Genomic DNA, 22,132 nt, shown 5'->3' with positions numbered 1-22,132 from the left:
TGACCCAAGAATCAGCTCAACTCAGCCAAGCTGTGCTCATTTAAGCAAAGCATCATCACTTAAATGCTACTTGGCAAGTCCTTCTTCCACATAGCAAGGCACAGATTCAGGGTACTTTGTCTTTAGGATCAACAAGTTCTCTGCCACACAAATTGAGGAAGCTTTGGGATTTCCTGTCAGTAGATTCTTTTCACTTTCTAGTGATTTTTACGTAAATACTTCATATATAGATATCAACATTACTACTTCTAAACTGTAACCACTGGTAGGACTTCTCCAAAAAAGCAAAGGTAAACTGCTCCCAAGTTATGTACCCAGAGGAAAGCTTTAAAATCAAATGCTGTTGAATATATTTATGGAAGGACTTAATTAAGCTCAGAAATACACATATTTATTTCTTCATTTAAGGATGCCTTTTTGTCAAGCTCCTCAAGGACAGTTCTCAGACCCACAGCTGAATAGCAAATGTTGCTCTTATTTTCTAACTCTTTCTTATCTGTAATTCAACTTTATACTATTTTTTTTTAAAACACCTATTTTTATATCTGGTTTTATCCATCTCCTAACAGTATCATTTTTCTCTCAGCCTGTAAAAGTTCTTGTAACAAATGCAAACGGTCATTGGCCATTTTCACCTTAAACCTGCCTACTACTACCATTAGTAGCTACAAGCAGATCAGAATCCCTTGCAGTAGGGCTCAGCTGTGGAGCTCAAGGGCCCCAAGACCAAGGTTCCTTGGGAAGTTCAGCTCCAGACTCCAGCCTCCCCCCACCCTGCCCAACTCCTAATGCTTGGAAACACCCAGAGATTACAAATGCTTCACTTGGCATCTTGTGCTTCATCACTGAAGAAGCGGAAAGCGCTTCTTAAGAAGTACAACTGACGAAATAGTAACTTGTGCTTTTTTAATAAGGTGAAACAAAAGCATTCTAAATCATAGCAGCTTATAGATCCAAACTGTCCATCGCTTGGGAGCAGACTGTGATTAAGAAGTGTGGAAACTGCAAAATATTAAAGCCCTGCAGCAATTCCAATTCATGACAACCCTTCCCACAGCATGAGGAACGCTGCCTGATGCTCTACTGATTTGGTCTACTTGCTCATTGGCAAAATATGAATATTCTTCCTTGGTAATGCCATATCCTCTTTTCCAAAGGGGAGGAAAGGTACAAAGCCCTTCTGATTAGCACACAGTGGCTCTTTCCCTAATTAGCAATGTTCTTTTACAGCACTGAGAAATGAGGACCTTTTGTTTACCATTAGTTGAGGTAAGTGTATCTTGCTTTTATTTGGGTTTAAGACTACTTTAAAGGAGTAGCTTTTCAGTTGCAGCATGGTTTGTCAAGATTACAATATTTATGACTGCATAAAATACATAAGTAAAAAAAAAAATTATGATTTGTAGAGTTTGTTATCAAGAGCTGAGACTTACACCTTTACAGAACTGCAAATACTGGCTTCCTAACTGCTAGTTGATAATTTTGCTGGCAAGAACATTTCATTACGCTTTTCTTTAATCTCTACACCCTTTTGTCCAACTAGTGAGAACTAGCAAGAAAGTCAGCTCTACCTGTGGTTAAACTGTTGTAACAGCATTAGATAAACTGTGCTGATTCTTCATTAAAACACCCTTCGTTTGAAGCTACAACATAAGAGGCGATTCTTTTTGTTCAAAAGGAACTATCTGCATGCTCTGTGCCTGGAACACTTCACATTGATTACAAAAAATTTAACAATGCAACCACTAACATACCCCACTAATGAGAAATTATGAGAAAGTGTTCGATGCAGAACCTTCCGCATCAGTCAACTCTGATCGATAAGGAAGCTATCAATTTTGAAATTTAGATTTAATGCATTTTCAAGAAGCTAATGAGAAAGGAGCAACTTAAAATAAATACCATCATTAAAACTGCAAACTGTTACAATGATATATTATAAACTTGTCCTAAATAAACCTAGTGCTTCAAAAATTTACCAGTGAATTCGTATTACAAAATATGTGAAAATACAATAGAATACCACAAAACAACGTCCTTTTTTGGGGTCAACAATGACGCCAAGATGATTCAGTCTTAACTTTTAAAATTGTTAATAGAACATATTGTAATATATAAGTTGCAATTTGGTTGAAATCTAGAGAACATCCCCACCAAAACTCAGTCTTCTTCATTCCTCCTCTAAAACTAGTGCCAAACTTCCTGTCAAAGTTGGTATTTTCTTGAAGAGCTTTAAAATTTAGCCATTACTTATTTTCTACTACTACATTTTGGCAGCAACTATTTATTGGTCTGTTATTGCAAAAAGTGCAATTTAACAATAAACCAGTCTGAAGGTCATTCTATGTCTTGAGGATACATACCATATATTTCTTTAAAAATAATCATACTTTTGTAAGCAATACTTTACAGTAGACACCTCAAATCTACCATAGATGTAAAACTTAAAACGAGAAAAATTTAGTCTCTAAATCTTTATACACATATTTATATTCGAGTTTCTATATATATTATATATATACACAAGCACAAGAGTATATATAAAATATATATAATCAGATTCAAAAAAGAACAAAAACTGGGCACTGTACATAAAATCTTTTTAAAACTCAAACAATAGAAAAACTTTAAACATTAAACAATTTTAATAAAAGTTTCTGTACAATGCTAAGCAGTTTTATTTACATATAGAAAATGTAATAGGAGTAGTGTTTGAAATTACAGAACTCCTTAAAATTTCAATGGCAGGTAATCTGGAAAAAATAACAGCATTCCATTCACAAATATTTTCAAGCAATAAATATGTATTTATAAATAGTGTAAATTTACATCAAGATTAGAAACAAAAATCACAAATCTGAAGTTTATTCCTTAGTCTATGTGCAACCCATTTATCTTTGTGACTTGGCTGTTAATTGTTTTAAATTTTATTTAGGAACCAAAAGTGTAACCGTCATGGTTTCAAAACAAGACAGAAAAACATAAAAGCAGTAAAAAATTTATATCACCTAACTCTTCACATTAAAAAAAAAAAAAAAAAAAAAAAGAAGAAAAGAAAAGAAAAAAAAAAGTTGCCCAAAGAAAGACTTAAAATTTCTAACTACCTTACAAAGAAATGACCAGCTAAGCTAGTACTTTTTCCAAGGGAAATTCTGAAGGGGGAAAAATGGATGAAACCAACTCATCAGCCCAGAAACAGAGAAATACAAAAGAGGTGGTCTTCAAGTCAGTAGTCTGTATAATGTTGCCAGTTTTGTCAGATATATACAAAACATGGAATTATTTTTTTGAAGTACAGCTGGATGAGCTTTATTTGTTTTGAGTTCTGGAGTAGGAGGCAGTGCTCTCTCCTGTCCAGTTGGTTGACACTCCGCACTTGGAAGGTTGCATAGACACAGCTTTCAGCCAGCAGCCTTACGGGATAGCTACAAAAATCAGTGGTGCAGAACTGGGTCACTTCCTGAATATCAGAAAAGTTTTCATTTAATGTCCATGAAAAAATGTCAAGATGAGGAGGATGGCAATGGAGGAGCCTGAAAGAGAAAACATTAAATTACCTTTTCTACAAGGGTGCAAAACTCTGTGTTTAACTAAGACTTGCACAAACTGTAACCATGAGAGTTTAAAAGTCACACACATTATTCTTTTTACACTTCAGGACACTTTAGAGAGAACAGTGCCATTTTTTTCCACCTTACTCAAATACAACATGTATTTTATGAACACTCTGCATTTGGATTTTGCCTGTACTGCAGACTGGAGTATTCTGAGGGGATGTCTGTGTTAATATGATGTGAGCAGCCACAAGTCCCACTGTGGCAGCAAAGAGCTCCATGTGGCCTCAGTATAGATATATCTTTATACAATCTAAAACAGGGATTCTCAACCTGGTTACCAATGGGAAGATGGTCCATTTGTGGCTCTCCAAAGTCCCTGTGCGTTTCATTTTCCCTCCTCCCCTCTACCTGAGCAGTAATGTACCCCCATGAGGTTAAGGTATCTGTGGAAGGTATCTCAGATTCTCTGACATGGGGACCAAGTGCCTCAAGAATAAAGTGAGGTGTCTTGTTCCTATTGGCTGCCGGGAGGTCCAGAAATAGACCTAACCTGCTTCCCAGTACTGCACTTTGTGGCATTCCATCAAAGTACTGAGTCTCTGATGGCATTTCTCTTCTTTTCCTCATCTGTGGAACCCCTTCAAAAAGCTCCTTACAGTCATTAAAGACACTTTAGATCATACAAGTATGACCCAGCAATGGAACTCTTACACTGGTTCATCCCTGTGTTTGTCCCTTGTGCTTTACCCCAGTCACTCTCTGGCCCAATTCATCTTTGCCAGTTGAGATTATCTTCATCCTGTGATTTACAACAAACCTTAACTCTCCTCCTACATCTGACAGATGTCACTTCTGGGCTATGACTCTTCCCAACTGAGTGTGTATCCCCTTTGAAAGAAATGAATGGCACAGCAACTTCATAGAAGAATAATTATCAGTGTCCTTAGCCTTAGGTTTTGGTGGGGGAAGGAGCTACTCACAGGTTGAGAACCCTTGTTCTAGGGACAGTATCATCACTGTTACCTATACAATGTATAAGCACAGACAAGCAAATACCCCTCCCTCCCTCTCATCTCCATACAGAAACATTCTTCCCCATTTCCACTCAACTGGATGAAGTATCTGAGAACAGGTGTTTATTTTTATGTTTTTCTATAACAGATCATCACTTGAAATTGCAGCATTTCACAGACTATAATGACAGTGACCTTCTAAAAGCATGAACTGAAGTTTAACCAACCCAGGCTCTGTGGGACTAATGAAGAGAATTAAATTCAGAGGACATGGTCCCAACACTCTGGCCAGCCTCTGCTGATGAACCTGAGGCCTTAACTCAGAAGGTCACAACTTGGCATGCTACCAACACATGAAATAACTAAACACACATTTTCTGCAGCACCTGGAAATGAATCAAAAGGCACAGCCCTTACTGGGCTGTCATATTAAATCCAACATGAAATTCTCATAACACTTGGTCCAATGTTTGTCTCCTTTGACAGAAAGCCAAGGCTTATCAATACATCCAGCATCACTTTCATTGTGGTTACAAAAAAGCCATCTTTGCCTGGAACAATGAAACCTGGAATGTTAGGACAGTTGTGCTGACGCAGTTCAAAGCAGGAGGCTGCCATATATAGCACAGAGCTATAATGGCAAGGAGGCTTTTTGCTTTAAATTGAAATGCAAAGGAGGCCCCAAGCCAAGAGACAGAACTGTTTGAGAGCATCCACTTGCTAAGCAGAAGGACAGTGCTGATTTGGGAGGGGATGGGTGGGGAAGGGGAAGGAAGGGTCTGAGTGCATAGGATGCTCTGCTGCTATACTGACTTCATACCACAACCAATGTATTAGAGATGCTCTTGAACCTGGTGCTAGTTTCTCCAAGCTTCACTGTCCTGATTCTTCCCATCTCCATCTGATCCAGTTATGGTCTTCAGGTGATCTCTATTGGATTTTTAAAGCCACAACTTTATGAATTGTAACATCATACTTTTCCTGAAAACTCAGTGGTTATGTTCTGCAGTAAGTTACTGTAGTATTTGACATAATTCTGACTCTTCAGGTTTTGTTCTGCAAATGTCACACACAACCCAAACCTCCATTTGAATCAGAGAGTCCGTGGTACTCGTACAACGGAGCACCAAGACAGTCTACAACTGCTTTACAAATAATGTATTTATGCACCCACTTATTAATTTGACTTACTAATGTAAATTGATCATAGACTTGCATCAAGTCCTCCATTTTGTACTGTTCTAGCACCACAAAGTTTTCCAGGTTCGTGCTTATCTTTCGTGCACAGTCTTGGCAATGTACAACATAGGTCTTTCGAGAATTGCTCTCACTAGTGACAAAAAGCAGATCAAAGACTTCCACCTATTAGACAGGAAACAGAAAGCCAAGCGTTACAATTTCATTTTTTAAAAGTTAAAACCATGAAAACAGCATTTTCTTCAAAATTTACAAGCTTACCCCGTGCATGCAAAAAGAAAAATTAGATTTGTTCAGGGAAAATCTATTCTCCTAAGGCTTGGGCAGAGAAGTGAAGCAGTGTAAAACCACTAATATTACACTTAGGATGTCTGCATGAACAGCACCATGGGAAAGCTTTGGGTCAATATTGACAAAGCACGATTCATTTGCTGAATAGTGAGGTGAGGATTTCAAAAAATTATACTTATTTTTTCTTTTTACTGTCTGCTAAAGAAGTTTGTTATTTATTTCCTTACTACTGAGCCACACGCTCATCTGCCCAAGAGGCTCTGTCAGAGGATAACTAAACTGATTTTCAGGGGGTGGCAAAATGTTATTTTCTTTTAAGCTTCATGAAAATTATTATCCAATACTTTAAAGCAACTATTAACAGTAAGTAGAATGAAAAAAATTCAGCAAAAATTTTTTTGCAGAAAAAAAAAGACTTAAGTTCTCTTTCTTCTGGGTGGGTTGGTGACTTCTGAAATGAAGACCAATATACCTTTAAAATGAAGCTCAGCAGATCAAGTTTTATGCAGGAAGGGATAACAACATTTTATAACTGAAAATTGAAAATCGACCCAGTGAAAAACAATGTTGTGGAAGTAGTGTGGGAGAGCCTTCAGCAAAACACAGCCCATGTCTAGAAAAACATCTGCATGAGCTCCTGGAAGGCACTACTGCATCACACAGATGTGCTTACAGCACAGAGCAGATGCTGCAGCTTAGAAGCAAACTTTAAACATCATCAACAACAAAAGACAAGGCAAAATTTAAAAAGATATTATAAGAGTAGATGGCCCAACTCATTTTTACTGACCTCACAAATGCTACAGTAATGAGCTGGCTCATCCTTTGCTCTTCCATGCCAGACAATCTCCTTTCCTGCAGCAATCAGAGCTTCCCTCAGTGTCTGACACTGTTTGAGAGTTCTTAACAGGCAGTACCTGCAAGCAAAAGCAGTTGTGTGTTCAGTTCAACATTCAGCTGGATAGCAAAACTCAAGAAGGCTTCAGCTTCTTCCAAGACCATGTACTTGGAGCTTGCTCTTCCTCTGGGATTTCAGAAACAGCTGCCTAGAAAGAATCACTGGACTCATGGCTTAGGGAAAAGTCAGACCTTGTGCTTCTGGACCTCTTTCAGGACTGCCCCTTGTCCTGCAGACAGGCTGTACCTTTCCTTTTTGACTGAAATACATGAATGCTCTTTTAAGCACTACAGAACAATGTGTCTTCAAAAGCAATCCACGTATTTTATTTTGAACCATAACTTTGTCAGCAAAAAGTTCAAGTTCACTGCCAAGTTCAGCACAGCTGTTTACATTTTGTGTGACTATAGCCTGATCCAAAGGACTCTTTTAACATCCTAAAACTCCTGTTGCTTTCTCAGCACTATTAAAACTTTATTATCCCAAGTTTTCTGAAACCCCAAGTTGTGCCAGGAATCACTTTACACACAGTGGGAATAGAATCTATGAACATGTATCTTCTCCCATGAAAAAGGACAGGTTGGTATTAGGAAAAAAAATTCAACAGAAAAAATAATTCTAGCATTTATTTTATGAATGAAGAGAATAACTGTTCAAATGTCAAACTAAAACCCACAATTCCCTGTAATACCCCATGTAAAGGCAAAAAATACCTAAATAATTTTATGTCACAATTTTATACAGTTCTCTTCCTTACAAGAAAATGTAACTTGTTTTCTAGCAAGCTTGTTTTATGAGCTTCGTATGTTCTTTAAAAAAAGCTGCAAAATAGGCCAACAAATTTCTAAATTACAATGTTATTTACAATAATTTTAGCTCTCAGCTACCCTATTTATTTGAGCTGCAGCCTTTGTAGCTTTCAATTTTCTCCTCCACAGGATGGTTATGTTACATTCATTAGAAGCAGAAGGAAGATTAAAAAAAATTAAGGGGAAAAACAAACACTGGACAGAAAACGAAGTGCTCAAGACTTCTATCAAGTGTTTTCAACTTGAACCTTCTCCCATTAGAGCCTGAAACATGTAATACATACATTCTCTATTTTAAAAAAACACCACATTTCTTTCATGTGTTCCAAGTAGTTAATAGAATCCCAGGATTCTGAAATACTCTCCTCTTGTTTTACATTCATACTGTTCATCTTCACTAAAAACAGTGGCTTCACTATGGCTTCACTAACCCCCTCACTGTAAGGATAACACAAAACTGAAAGTGTGTTTCTCTGTTAAACATCTCATTTTCATGTAACCAATTTCAAGAAAATTATGCAGCTCATTAAGCTGTAACTCCTTCAACATTTTTGAAGTTTGATGTGAATGTGAGTTATGATGTTAAGGCCTACCACAGGTGATAGATTAAGTATTAATTCATTTGGGTGTTGGGTTATTGTGCTCCTGACAAGCTCAGTACAGCCTGATTATTTAAAATAAATTTAAAAGCTACCATTCTTCTCTTCTGCTGTTACCTGGAAAAGTCTTTGGGCATCCCAAAGAGCAACTGCAAGCACACCTGCACACCTGCCACCATTGTTCTCCACTCCTGACTTCTAAAGACTTTTTAAAGTGTTATTATGTTCAAAGTGTTTTCTATTGCTGCAGTTGTGAAAAAAAAACCTGCCCAGAATGAACCCACTTACAACACTGCTACAATGTTTGCCAAATTCACAGACAAAGCAGAAAACAATAGCTTGAAGGTGAACTCCCCCTCCTTGGATAAAATTCAGGTCCTAGTAATGAAAGTTGAAAACGTCAATGTTAACTATTTCAAGCATTTAAATATGAGAGAAAGGATACAAACTATCACTGTGAATATTCAGCACAGTTCCCTGAAGTTTGGGAAGCCTTAAAAAGCCAAAAAGGCCCCTAGCAAAAGTGACAGTGTGCAAGTTCAATGGGGTCAGCTTTTAGTATTGTAGGGTAGTTTTTATTCTGGTACAGTGAGAATTCAATTGAAAGAAAATCGAGACCATCCCCCTCTCAAAGTCTCTGCAGGTATGGCACAAAGATATGAGTAAATCATGTCCAGTCAAATTCAAATATTCAACAGAAGAGAATTAAAAATGGACATAATCCTGATTTATTCTAGAAGGGAAGTGATAAACCCATTTAAATACTTAGATATTCAGTCAAACTTCTCAAAAGTGTGGGGACCATCCCAATGGCAATGCAGAACCAACCTCTTTGTACCTTCCAGCAATACATCTTCCCTGATGCTGAAAAGTATTTTACCTAACTTCATGATTTTGTGCAAAATAATTTCTCCTGTGTCATGTTCTTTCACATTTCTGAAACTATTTCTGTCATAGAACTTAGTATTTCAGTTACTTTGGAATTAATTTTTTAAGCTTTTATTACTATGTTCATTCTACCTCTAAAATTCTTCTCTTCCTCAGATGCATTTGTACAAGTCCTTCTGGCTCCCATCTAAGAGGTCTGCAGTTAATTTTTCTTTTTGTGAGGGCTGTCCTCCCTCAGTTTAAAATAATTTAAAGTTAAATTATCCCTCCAAGTTTTAAATATTTTTTTCTGCTGTGTTCCTGCTCACGCTTCTACTGTTAAAATCAAATCTTTAAAAAACATCTCATGAGAGAGTTTCAGGTTTTGCTCTTTGACTTCTATCTTGCAAGACAGCACTGAACTGCACATTAACTAAAAATATAATGAGGCATCAGATTTCTCCCAAAAGCAAAGTTTCCTTCTATTACTTTTTCTCCTACTCCATTTCTTTTCATCACTAACCTGGTTCCCAATATTTATAACTATGCTCAAATTTTAGTTTATTGACTCTGCAGTGGTTTCTTTCACACAACTCACAAAGACATACTTGTATTTATCTTTCAAAGTGAATTAGAAGCTACTTTTTTTATCATTTTCCAAGAGTTTATCTTTTGTACTATGCTGATACCTAAGAAGTCCCAGAGACAGAAGTCAAAACTACCTTAGCACTTTAGGTACCTTTGACATGCAATTTTTAACAGGCCTGTGCTCAGCAAAAAGATAACAGATGTGTCAGTTATTTTTATCTCCTGATGACAATGAAGCCAGCTAAGATGAAATTCAACCAGCTCCATCAAAAATGACTATTTTTCCCAGCATTTTTATACAGATGCATACTCTCCCATATACATAACTCACAAATGTCTCTGTTTTGTACACAGAAAATCCAGGTGCTGTGGACAACAGCCACGATCCCAGATGGGTTTTCCTTCAAACAAGGAGCCCACAGGAAAAATATGCAACTGCTTTCCTCTCTTAAGGAAATTCATGAAGTTTTCTGCATTCCCAGTGTGTTTACAAAGCCAAGGTCAGACACAGGCTGTGCTGATACTGATTTCTAGGAAATGCTATTCCAGAACTACAGGAGTGACCACAACATAAAGTTATCTCAGGCTGCTGCTACTGGACATTACAGACCAGAGATAATCATCCCCTCTTTTTCCCCTCTGCAGCCACAGCAGGAACTTTGAGTTTTGGCTGACAACTAACCTGGGTGGGGGAGGCTTAATCTGAGTAAACTGGAAATGGTTTCAGGAGACTGGAAAAAGCCAGTGCACATGCACACCACCCAAAATTTCCATCTGCTCCTCAGCATCTCTGTTTATTTGAAGTTTGAGTCTCTTGCTGGAAAAAGCTGAGCTGCTGTCAGCCAGCAAGACAACAGCAAATTACCATTCTGTCCTCTGTGTTTCTCCATTTTTTTAAGCGATTCTCTTGGAGAAGGATGCTGTGCTCAGTCACATTCTTCTCCTTTTAAACCCAAATCCATGGCAAATGCAAGATTACAAGTGGCTAAAATACCAAAATCATATTTTTTAAGAACATTCCAGAACTGCTTTGAGCCTTACAATAGAAGTCTGCTGGGCTTTGTATGTATTTTACATAAATAAAGATAAAAGTGAAGCTTGTGGATTTGGTATTTTTAAATGGACTTTTTGGCTGTCTCCCTCCCACACTCTCCTGCATTTTCCCCTGTTTCTCATTTCTAGCTACTCAATTTCTCTTCTCTTTTTTATGACAGCTGGCATTAGGAATATGAGCACTAATTGTTTAATTGAAGGGGCAGGACTGCCACGCCTTCAGCAAATACTTTATTTACCCTAAGTATCAGTTCCTAGATTTTAGGAAAGCATTCACACACAAATGCTACCCTATAATCAAGCTTTAGAGTGACTACAAACCTCCCTGTTGTCAACTTCCAACATTCTCAGTTCTTACAAATTTAACATTTCCTCAATGCCACCATTCCGCAACAGATGTTCAAGCCTAAATTAAATTTCTACTGTAAAAAGATGTCGCACTCAGATGTCACCAAAAAATCCCATTGGGGGAAAAATAGACACTCCTTTTCTTTGCCCTTTTTTTCACAAATTAATTCACCCATTTGTTTAAAGCCCATTTCAAGGCAAATGTTGAGCCAGTATGTTGGTAAGACTAAGAAGGGCTCAGAAGTGCTTTGGTAGAGACTCAGGCAAAGCAGAGAGTGCTGCTACCAGAGGATTCTCATGATGAGTAATATGCTTTGGAATTCATTCCTCCACTTTAAGACAAACCTATGTTAGATGCTGAAATGTTCATTCAGTCCCCAACCTCAGTATGGTGCTGCAATATGATTTACATTTCTTGAAGTTGCACCCTTTGAAGAAAATCACTACAGATGCTTGAAGCCTGGAATATTCCTGCATTTCAGAATGTGCATATGAGAAATGTCACTAAACTCAATTATCATTTTACAGATCAATCAATTTATTGTTCAGAAGAGCAAAGGGAAGAAAGCTCTCAAGTTCCTACTTGAGATAAAGATCTAAAAGATTTATTCTGGATCTCCAAATGACAGCATGAGAACACTAACTGCAGGTTCTAGAAATGCAGAATTTAACTTTGCTGTAAAAATGACTATATATTCCAATTCTAATATTTGAGTTGATGATCTAATTTTCCTATTTCTGATGATACATACTAAACAGCTGCTGTGATCAAAGCCATTTAATTGCTGAATTAAGTCTATGGCACATTTAACTAAAAAAAGTTACACAGATGATTCTAAAGCTATGCCACAATAACATCATATAAAACATAATAACATTAGGGATAACTATAAGTGTTGTGTTTGAAAAACAGAATTTAAAGTAATTTTGGTTTCGTTCCCAGGAAGAGAAAAGCCTTGCAAAGAACTATTTATAAATCAACCACTGGTTTATGTGTGAGGAGGAAAAGGGCACAGTAAATCTTCAAATCAACAAAAACTTACTTTATCATTTCGAAAAGCTTTGGATCTGAGACCTTGATATTCCGAGCCATATTCCATGAGAGGTGCACCATGGGCACTATGGACTTCACGCTCTGCAGCTTATTCCACTCGTACCGTTCCACTGCCAGCTTGTACTGACAGGCTGCAAACACACAGGCACAGCAGCAATCAGTCAGGGGAGGAACAATCACCAACCCTGATCACTGTGTTTAGAATAGTAATTTATATCTCTAACAGCTAAACCTCATTCACAATGAGCCATTCATTCCAACTGTGCTTCCTTTCTTTGAAATGTCTTAAGAGTTTATTTATGAGGCTGAAAGAACACACAATGCCACAGCAGCAACAAATACCTGTGCAGACAAGTTACTGGCAAGTGTTTGATTTCTTTGCTGAACATGGAGCAGGTATTTCAAAAATGGTGAATTAGTAAATTTTAAAATATTCCAGATTTAAAAAAAGTCCAGGTTTGAAATGTCTGCATCTCACTCTATTCACAATTTATCATGATTCTACACTGCTATGGTATATAATCTCTACTTGAGAGAAGAAGTGAGTCAGACTTTTTCATTAAGCAGCCTACTCACGCCACCCTTCTTTTAAAAATGTTTTACAAAACTTACTGTGACTGAACATGAGAGGTCTCTCAGTCAATCACACAATCCTAGAGACACACTCTTTATTGCACCATATAAAGACACATTTTAAACTACTTAAGAAAACAGAAGTTTTTTTTGAAGTACATCCTCTTCAAACACTTGACAGACTCTTGTTTTAGCAGCGGAATTTCCTTCCACACTCACAGATAAAAATCCTTCCAAGACCATGGATCAAAACTGAAGAATTCTAAAGCAGTAGGTCTGAGAAACCTAACGTTCCTTATGAAATAAATTTTACAACTGTTTGCATTTCCTGATGTTCTCACCAAAGAGCTATTAGGTGCCCACTCTCCCACCAATATTAGAGGACTAGTCCTTAAATTCATATGTAATCCACAGTGCAGTTTGCTGGGTAGAACAAATCTGGGAGAAAAAGTTAAGAAATCGCCTAAGAAGACAGTACATAAATTAACATACACATTTTACTCCTACAAGCCCATTCAAAGTATGGGTGCCAAGACTGCATTCTTGCTGCTTTCTCTTCCTCTCACAATGGAATTTGTTAAAGCTTCAACACATCGTATTTTAAAAATACAACACATTGGGGTTTTTCATCTAGTAAAGCATGGCAAAGGAGTAAGAATTGGCAGGTTCTGTGCCATGAGCAATAAAATGTTACCTACACAGAGCTCAGCACAGGCACTGCTCACACATACCTGTGAGAGGGCCAACGTTCCATGCAATGTTGTTGCACCAGCCAATAGCCTGAACCCAGTGAACAGTGCCAGCATTTATCCACACCAAATCCCCTGGTCTTTGAATAAATCTATAAACTGGGACATTGGCTTCATACAAATCTTCCAAGTTTGGCCACCAAGATCCCATTAGGAAATTCATATTGTTCCTGAAACAAGAGGAAAGATAAAGTCTTCAGCATTTCCCAATGGATGTGTTAGTGGCAGACACTTCAATGCAACTACCCGTGAAAAATGACCATCACCATGAATGTGTTCAGTGACCCACAAACAGCAGCCAAAAGGAAAGTGTCATCTGTAAAATTCCTGATCATAATTCCACATTTCACATCCTGCAATACATTAGAACCATCCACCTGCCCATGTGAAGTAATTTTATAGCTTCCAGTTAAGTTCTATTTTCCTTTAAGTTTCCAGTATTTTATTGATGCTGAGGCAGACCAAACCTTGGTCAGATCCAGTGTGGCACTGGTGGCCAAAGCTGCTTTTTCCATCACTGCCTGACCTCCTGCACAGACCACAGCAGCTCCCAAGGATGTTTTCTGTTCTGAACATGTACTCACACTGCCTGTGTGTGCATGTGCAGCTTGCCCACACAACAAGCAACATTTTAACTGTGATCCATGGGTCTGTGCTCAGCCAAGAAACACTGACCCTCCTGAGCAGCATGGAAAAACACTTCCATTTGGATTTCCTAACTATGAAGTCTTCCCCTGTGGTTATGCAAAATCCACACTCCTCTCCCATCCTTATCTCAATATTACACTGCTTTTATACTGCATCGTGAGAGATTATTTGCAATGCACAGTTTTCAAAGACAATCAAGTGCCTTTGTAGAGGCACTGTAGACATTTTGTGAGGTTACCAAGCTCTCTGAGCTTCTCTGTCAGCATCAGAAGAACAGTGACATGCAAGTAACAAGGCCTGTTGTGCCAGAGACATCACTATTCCATCAGTGGAAATTACATTTTTGAGATGGCTTATCTTTTTAAGGGTGGATGAAATAAGAACAGCTGTCAGTAGGCAGGCAGAAAATACAGAGACACTGAGATGAATTCACAGAGCTCTGGAAAAGTTCTGAAGTCAAGAGCATAATGCAGTCTCAACTGGGTAAGAAGAACCTTCTCCCATAGAATCAACCTCAGAGGCTCCTGTTTGAGTACTGGCATGATTAGGGGACACAACTGATGCTCCCTCTTTTTTTGTGTGTGTGCATGTACAAACAAGTTTTGTTCTGTTTGTTTTTAAAACCACTCTACACAAGTGACTCCTCTAATTGTCTTCTATCTCACCATGGTAAAAAAAGATCTGTTGCTTTTTCTTCATTTTAACAAGAGTCAGTATATATATAGACTTTCTATTTAAATTCACTAACTGTGCTATTGCCATTCCTTTTATCTCCTCAGCCAGGTTAATAAGATTCTCTGTATATTGCAGAACAATAACACTCTTGTCTGGTCAAAAACACATTTTGCAGAGAAATCCTAATCTTACAGCTGGCTGAGTAGCCCCAATGCTCAGGGTCCCTCAGCTTTTCCAGGGAGTTACAAATATGTAAGTCTAAGCAAAGCCTGCCATGGCACCTCCTGGGGTCTGAACAAATTAAGCTTTCACTCTAAATGCAACAAGAAAACATGACAAAATACCAGTGACTCTCTATTTGCTCCTGACAAGAGAATTCTGCTTTTGCTTTTGTCACTGGCAACCCAAATTTTTGTATATTGTACAAATGTGGTATTTTGTATGAACTCTAGATTTTACATTTTGACCTACTTTTAAAAGACTTTTCTGACTACATGGAAAACCCATAAAATAATGTTCCCTCAGAACATCTTCAGTAATTTCCCCCCTCAGGTCTGAGACAGGCACAAAAAAATTGACAAAAGAGAAAAACACCATGTCCAGCTTACTTTTCACAGAAGTCATTCATGACACCCCAATAGCTTTCAGGGACAACAAACCATTCACAGTCACCTGGACCAATATTTATATTTACTGAGCAAAAGTTGTTATTTTCTTGATGACCTGAAATGTAAGAGAAAAGAAAACACACTTTATGCAAGGCTTTTCTATCAAAACAATGCCAGGAAATGCAAAGACACGATTTCTAAAAAAACTTACACAACAGTTTAAGTATTTTTATATATTTTCCATAACACTTACATGCACTATTTAGGTGCTTCACACAGTTAAGCTACCAGTGACATGAGAATTCTGCATTTGTTAGTTTGTGGAAAACAAAATTGGAACTACCAGTCTTGGGGGTCTGACAAATAATTCAGCAGCTCAGATTTTGTGTTTCATTCTATCTCCTGAACAGTCCAGATCAGTTCAAAACTTTGTGACTTCAAGCACTGAACAGAAAAGGAGTACAAAAATATTTCTGAAAGAGATTTTAAAATTCATGCAGAAATGCCCAGTATTTTATCTTCTTTAGACAGCTGGAAAACTGATAAACTGATAAACTTCCATAATCCCTACTGGAACTTTCTGAAGATCTACTTCAGAAAAAAAAAGACCCTGAAATTTACTTCAGATTCCTCAAGTCTCAGTCCAGGTCCCCAACAAAGCACAATTCATCATGGAGGGTTGAGTCCTATTCTCAGACAATAAAAAACTAAAAGTGGAAGTGTCTGATTTCTAGGATTGCACCAGACCCTCTTGGGATGCCTCTAGAAACTTCCAAGGTATGCAAAATGAAAGTACTGTCATGTATATAAACCCAACTTTCTTTTCTCCTTAAACAATCCACTATTGCATGCAAGAGGTCAACAGGGCAATTCCCTAGCACTGCAGAAATCCAGGAATTTCCACCCTAAGTGCTTTGAACATGCAGAGTTCAGTTAAGTAAGAACTATAAAAATCTTGAATATGTGTATTTATCCCATTTAGGCATGCTCTAAGATACAGGAAATCTGCAGTGCAGTTAAATCCAACACCCCACAGGAGAACCTGGTATTTTCATGGGATTCTGATGATTATACTCACCTGGTGTCCTGCTGCCTGGAACCTTCATGTAGAGCTGCACTGTGTTCATGCCCAGGATGGTATGACCAACATGGCTTAGAAGATTTCCTGCTGATACCACACGTACAAAAGCAGGAAGTTTTGTCAGTTCATGGAGTTGCAACTTCCACCTGCAGCAAAATAGCAAATTGACAAACTGTGAATCCCTGAAACTCTTAGAAGAGTCTGGGAAACAAACATTTTCAAAAAATTGTTAGCACAGGTATCTGTGTTACTCTTTCAATTTTAAAATAATTCCAAAAACAATCACAAATCTGACAAGCTAGTTGAGGGGAAGCACAACTTTGTAGCCAAAGCTGAAACTACAGATCAGAAGATCTGGCATCTATCCAGGATCCAACAAGGACTATGTCAAGTATCAAAATCCAAGTCCCTACGAGCCTCAGGTTAGCTTTGCTTAGCTTCATTTGGAGTCTCTCTCCCAAAGGCATGTTCAGAGTAATAGTTTATTATCAACTAGTTTGCATCTACAGATGAAATCTCCTTTATAGAAAAATGGCATCAATATCTAAACTTCTGTTGCAACCTCTGATCACATCCCCAGATACACACACTGATCTTCCAGTGACTCTGCCACAAAAGATGTCATCATCTTAAGAGTCCTTACTCCCCAAACACCATAAATTTTTCTTCTTTTTTTGTGACTGAAGTAGACCAGAATTTTTGTACAGCAGCTGATGGGACTGACAGCCTAGACATGCTGGATCTTTGATGGAAATATGCATTAACCAGAGATTGAACCAAATAATTATTACTGGACAATAAAAAACATTCTTTCAGAGTATTTCTAATATTTTCTAAGCTACCTTCATCTACCCACAGAAGGATATATAGTTGAAAAAATTCTCAATTTTGGTTTTGAGGCTCTTGAGAGGTATTGTGCCTCACCCACAGGTAAGCATTGGTCTGGTCTTTCCTACATATTTTGAACACTGTTCACTGTAAAGGTGAAAACAGATGACAGTATGAATGAAAGGAAAAAACCCATGAATAACAAAAATTCAGACAAAAAAGAAAAAACCCTTTAATCTTACAATTTCTATGCAAAAAATTAAAAATTTGGTGTTGTCAGAAGTAATAAAATAGTAAACAAACAATTTAAAGCCTCACAATGAAACAAAGGGCATGGACTAGAAGAAGGACTAGAAAGAATCGTTTCTGATGGATGTTTCAACTCATTTCTGGAAAAACAAAAATCCTGGGAAAAGAAGTTTGAAAATATTTTTAGTGTGAGAAGGACTTGTAACAACAGTTTGAAGAGCAAAGGTAACCATTTCATGTGGAAACTGGAATTTATCAACAGACTGACTGATGTCTGAGAATACTCCACTGGATTTCCGGAAGGATTATCATCATGTAGAATCCCACTGTGAGCAGGAGAAACTGTAATCAACTTACTTCTTGTCATCTGACAGGTCAATGTTGGTCCCAAACTTGATTGTTTTAAAAGGTCCTCTTCTCCTCCTCCCAGAGCTGCAAATGTAACAAATGTATCAGGCAAATGTGAAAAGGGAATGATGTAAACAGCACACAGAACCAACTACAGAATGAACAGTTATAACACACTTACTTATCAGAAGATGTGGATTCATTATCTGAGTGGTCCTTGTGGTGACTCTTCTTCTCATTTTCCTCCTATAAAATGCAATTTGGAAATGTTTTCACATATACATACACACACAAAAGAACATATAAAATATACAGGTATAAAGTGATAACACAGAGACATAAGTACATTTATTTCAAAATACTAGCACAATCTTTGAAATATCCATGTCTAAGATTTTACATCAACATTTATTCATTGGGAAGAAATTAAAAAAATTCAGTCAAATGCATTGAGATCAATTTCTTCATGGCTGCAGATTCCATGACACTCAGGCCAGGACAACAGAAAATGGCTACACTGTAAATATTTCTGCTGGCCTGCATTCAAGCTGGAAATGAGGATATTGGCTTGCTCCATTCTGAGGGTGACCTGGAATCCAGTATTAAAGAATTCTGTTAACTTTTTCAAATAAGAACATCTACCTCCCTACCTCCAAGCAGGTATTCTGACAGGGAACTAGGATGACTAATATTTATAAAACTAATTTAATAAAATTCATTATATAAAATATTTGGCATTTTTCATAGCCAAATGCTATTTTAGCACTAGCAGTAGCTGAGACCACGACTGGTGGAAAAAAATCCAACCAATATTAAATGATGCAATTTGATCTTTTTAGCAGACTGTGCTCAAAACCCTATTCTAAAGACTTCTATTTTGGCAAGCATATGGGCATAGAAGGAAAAAGACAGAGACAAAAAGGAAGAAGGAGCTGTCTGGATTCTGTCCAAAGATCTCTGACTTTGAATGGGATTGTTGCTAAATCTCAAAGTGCCCTGTGTACCTGAGAAAGTCTTATTCATCCTTTGAATGAAGGACAAAGAGAAACAAAAAGGAACCTAGTGATGATGGATTTATCAAATGCTGCAAGACATGTTAGAAAAGCAATGCAATAGCTGTTAGAGGAATAAAGAAAAAAGATCACTTAGGGCAAGCCAAGAGAACTCTGGCTATAGAAAGAAGAAATAAAGCTTTTATTTAAACACTGGAAAGTCACCTAAGGACAGGTCAGAGCAGTGTTAGGCAAAGGACACATGTACAGTGTCTTCCTAATTTCCAGGGGAAAAATGAAAATCATCACTCTTAAAAACTATTTTATGTATTACATTTTTACCACCAGTTGGTAAAAGGGAGAAAAGAAAAATGAGAAGACCCTACAGGACACATTGTGGTGCAAATCCAAAGCTAAGGCTTTTAGTGGTATGTGCTACATTATATATAATTTCAAAAAAAGATAAACAGATATAGACAGATATTATATTCCAGTGATGTAATGTTCTCCAGCCCCTCTGGAATGACATACAGGAATACAACACTGATGCCACTGCTCAGCCAATATCACACTGGAATTTATTACCCTGGCAGAGGAAGAAAAATCTCAGGTTCTAGAAGGTTTTTGTGCCCCCCACTTCCCATGGTATTCCTGTTCTTTTCTTCATTCTGTACCAGCTCAAAGCCTAATAACTAGATTCCCTTCTGTTCCCTTCAACTAGCAATTATTTTCTTTGTTTCTAATCCTTTCCTCTAATGCACAAAATTTAAATTTAATATTTCTCTTTCCTTTCCTACTGAAATCATTCCTGTTTCTGTGTAAAGACAGTGAAAACTGCAATAGCCAATTCCCCACACCGACCTTTTCCCTGTTTTCTAACAAACAACTAGTCAAAATTATCTTCTTGTCTTAGTTCTACCTTAGCCCCATCTTTTTGCAATACCAGGTAACATAAGCCTCCAAGGAGTGCCCATAACCACTTTCAAGAATGTGCTCATAATTTCAGTATAAAATGTTAAAATACCAATAAAATCACATTTCAGAGAATCCCAGAGTAAAGAGAATAGTTAGGATTGGAAGGGACCTCTGGAGATCATGGGGTCCAACCCCTCTGCCAAGGCAGGAAGGGGAAATATTATTTCTAATACTTCACTCTCACATAAGCCTAAAAACTTCTAAACTAAAAATGAACTGTTATGTTTGGAACCCAACAAAAGACTAGTATTAGTGTAAACTTCTAATAAGCCACATCCAAATTAATTCAGGAGAGCAGGAAGAACAAAGAAATCTGATTTCATAACATGTGAAATTAGAAGCAATCCAAATTGTAAAAAAGCCTCGAGTTCTAAATATTTTAATGTGAATTTTGATATTATAATATAAAAGATTAAACTAACAAACTTTTAAAGTATGTAACAACCATGAGTTTTACATTATTAAACTTAAGTTTATACTAAGCATTTGGAAGAACAATACATTATTTGACCCTCTATTCAAAACAGATTTTTAAGATTTACCTGTGCTCTTCAAGCTAATGGAAATGTCTCTTTTTCCTTAGCAGTTTCTGCTTTTTCCAACAGCCATTATTATTTGGCTCCAGAGTCAGTATGGAGTTTGTAAATAACTTGAATAGTAGCAATTAACTTACCCTTAAAGACTCCTGGAATGAGGAGGCCTGGTACTGTGCATATTTAGCAATTGTTGTATGAGATCTACTGCTTTCACAACGCCAGATTTTCTTTGTTCCAGTGGGGTCCCAGTTTTCATCTGCTGGCTGCAGTAGTTGTGTCCTTACTTCTACTATGTGTTCATTATTGGCTTCTACCAATGTCTTAGTAGAGAAGAGTCCTAGATCTAGTTAATAGCAATGAAATTAATAAATTAAGGTTAAAATAGAATAAAACAATTTCAGGAAAACGTCTGAAGTTATCAAAAAGTTTAGTCTAAAATCATCTTTACCCTGTAAGTCTTCACAACACTGCCCACCTGAATGTTAATTAAAACCCAAAAAACTTTCCTCCACATATCCAGTAGAAAATTAGAAAAAAACTTGGCAGCTATGGACTATTTTATTTTACAGGAAACATTTTACATGCCTTGGCTAAACAGATCTGCAAACAATGTTCACACCTAGTACCAAGACAGTATTTTTCAGAGCAGAGCTTAATGAATGTACTTCCATCATAAAACACGTTTTCCTACCAGCAGTGGTAGTTTATCTACCTAGAGACTTCAAAATATTGCACACAGTCAAATTATAGATCATTAGAGCTAAACACAAAGACATGCATCCAGTTTTTTATAGGAAAATGTCTGGCTGTAAATTTCCACATCCACAGCTCAGCTCCCCTCTGTGCTCAACAAAATCTGCTGTATTTCTGGTGAGGTTTTTTTTGACAAGACCAAGTTTAGAAACAACAGCAAACTGAGAAATGATAAATTATCCTAACGACTTGGAATATACAGGGAAAATAGTATTGTAGAAATAAAATATCCACTTCTAAGAACTGAGAGAGACTTCTCTTTAAAAAACATTCATTCCTCCCCAAAGTTACAAAAAAAAAAGTTAATTTACCTAATTTAAGCGCTCCAGCAAGGCCACGTATTACAGTAACAGGGTTGTTTGGATTTGTACAAAATTGATGTAAAGGTGGAAAGAAAGCATCTCGTTTATTTTCCAACTGCAAAATTATAATGGAATATTAGATGTCAGATCAATCTAGATTCCTTATTTTTAAAGCAAGAAAGAATGAAAAAACAAAAGAGAAATAACAGAAAGAAAACAGGAATTTTCTGCATTTCCCTGCACTGTGGGGAATGAACAGCTACACCATACAATTTTTTCTATGGTAAATGCTGGGTTCACTCCTGAAATTAATTTGTTACTGTAATTTGTTTCTTGGCAAGAATTATTCCCAGGTTGCTTCAGCTTTGCAACTCAGGTTTCCTGAACTTAATTTCTTTATCTGACAGTAGCCTTGTACATTCCCTAAATCTACAGAATTCTCTGAAGACCAATACAGTTTCTTTTCAAAAGCAAAAAAGTGCTAATTTTACAGCTAATGTATACAAGAAACAGTATAATTAAAAGACTACTCTCATGGTAT

The 22,132-nt window shown here is 37.1% G+C and overlaps 1 protein-coding gene across 10 annotated transcripts in view; it reads right to left on the bottom strand.

The window, feature by feature from the left end:
- Positions 1-886: 886 nt before the first annotated feature.
- The window catches only part of KDM6A (lysine demethylase 6A), a 151,187-nt gene continuing 129,941 nt past the window's right edge, over positions 887-22,132 (bottom strand). For 4 of the 10 annotated variants that reach the window (XM_009089596.4, XM_009089597.4, XM_009089598.4 and 1 more), the window contains 11 exons: positions 21,601-21,706; positions 20,674-20,879; positions 18,215-18,279; positions 18,043-18,117; positions 16,606-16,754; positions 15,528-15,642; positions 13,579-13,766; positions 12,264-12,405; positions 6,849-6,975; positions 5,762-5,932; positions 887-3,533 (listed from right to left, as the gene is read on the bottom strand). In XM_009089596.4, coding sequence (XP_009087844.1) covers positions 3,504-3,533; positions 5,762-5,932; positions 6,849-6,975; positions 12,264-12,405; positions 13,579-13,766; positions 15,528-15,642; positions 16,606-16,754; positions 18,043-18,117; positions 18,215-18,279; positions 20,674-20,879; positions 21,601-21,706 — 1,374 coding nt within the window. In that variant the 3' untranslated portion in view covers positions 887-3,503. Of the gene's footprint in view, positions 5,933-6,848; positions 6,976-12,263; positions 12,406-13,578; positions 13,767-15,527; positions 15,643-16,605; positions 16,755-18,042; positions 18,118-18,214; positions 18,280-20,673; positions 20,880-21,600; positions 21,707-22,132 lie in introns of all 10 variants that reach the window. The other 6 variants (XM_018913470.2, XM_030234077.2, XM_030234076.2 and 3 more) reach the window with 3 other exon arrangements.

Source organism: Serinus canaria, chromosome 1 (genome assembly GCF_022539315.1).
Source record: "Serinus canaria isolate serCan28SL12 chromosome 1, serCan2020, whole genome shotgun sequence".
Lineage (NCBI taxonomy): Eukaryota > Metazoa > Chordata > Aves > Passeriformes > Fringillidae > Serinus > Serinus canaria.
This window is presented reverse-complemented; position numbering and strand designations above follow the sequence as displayed.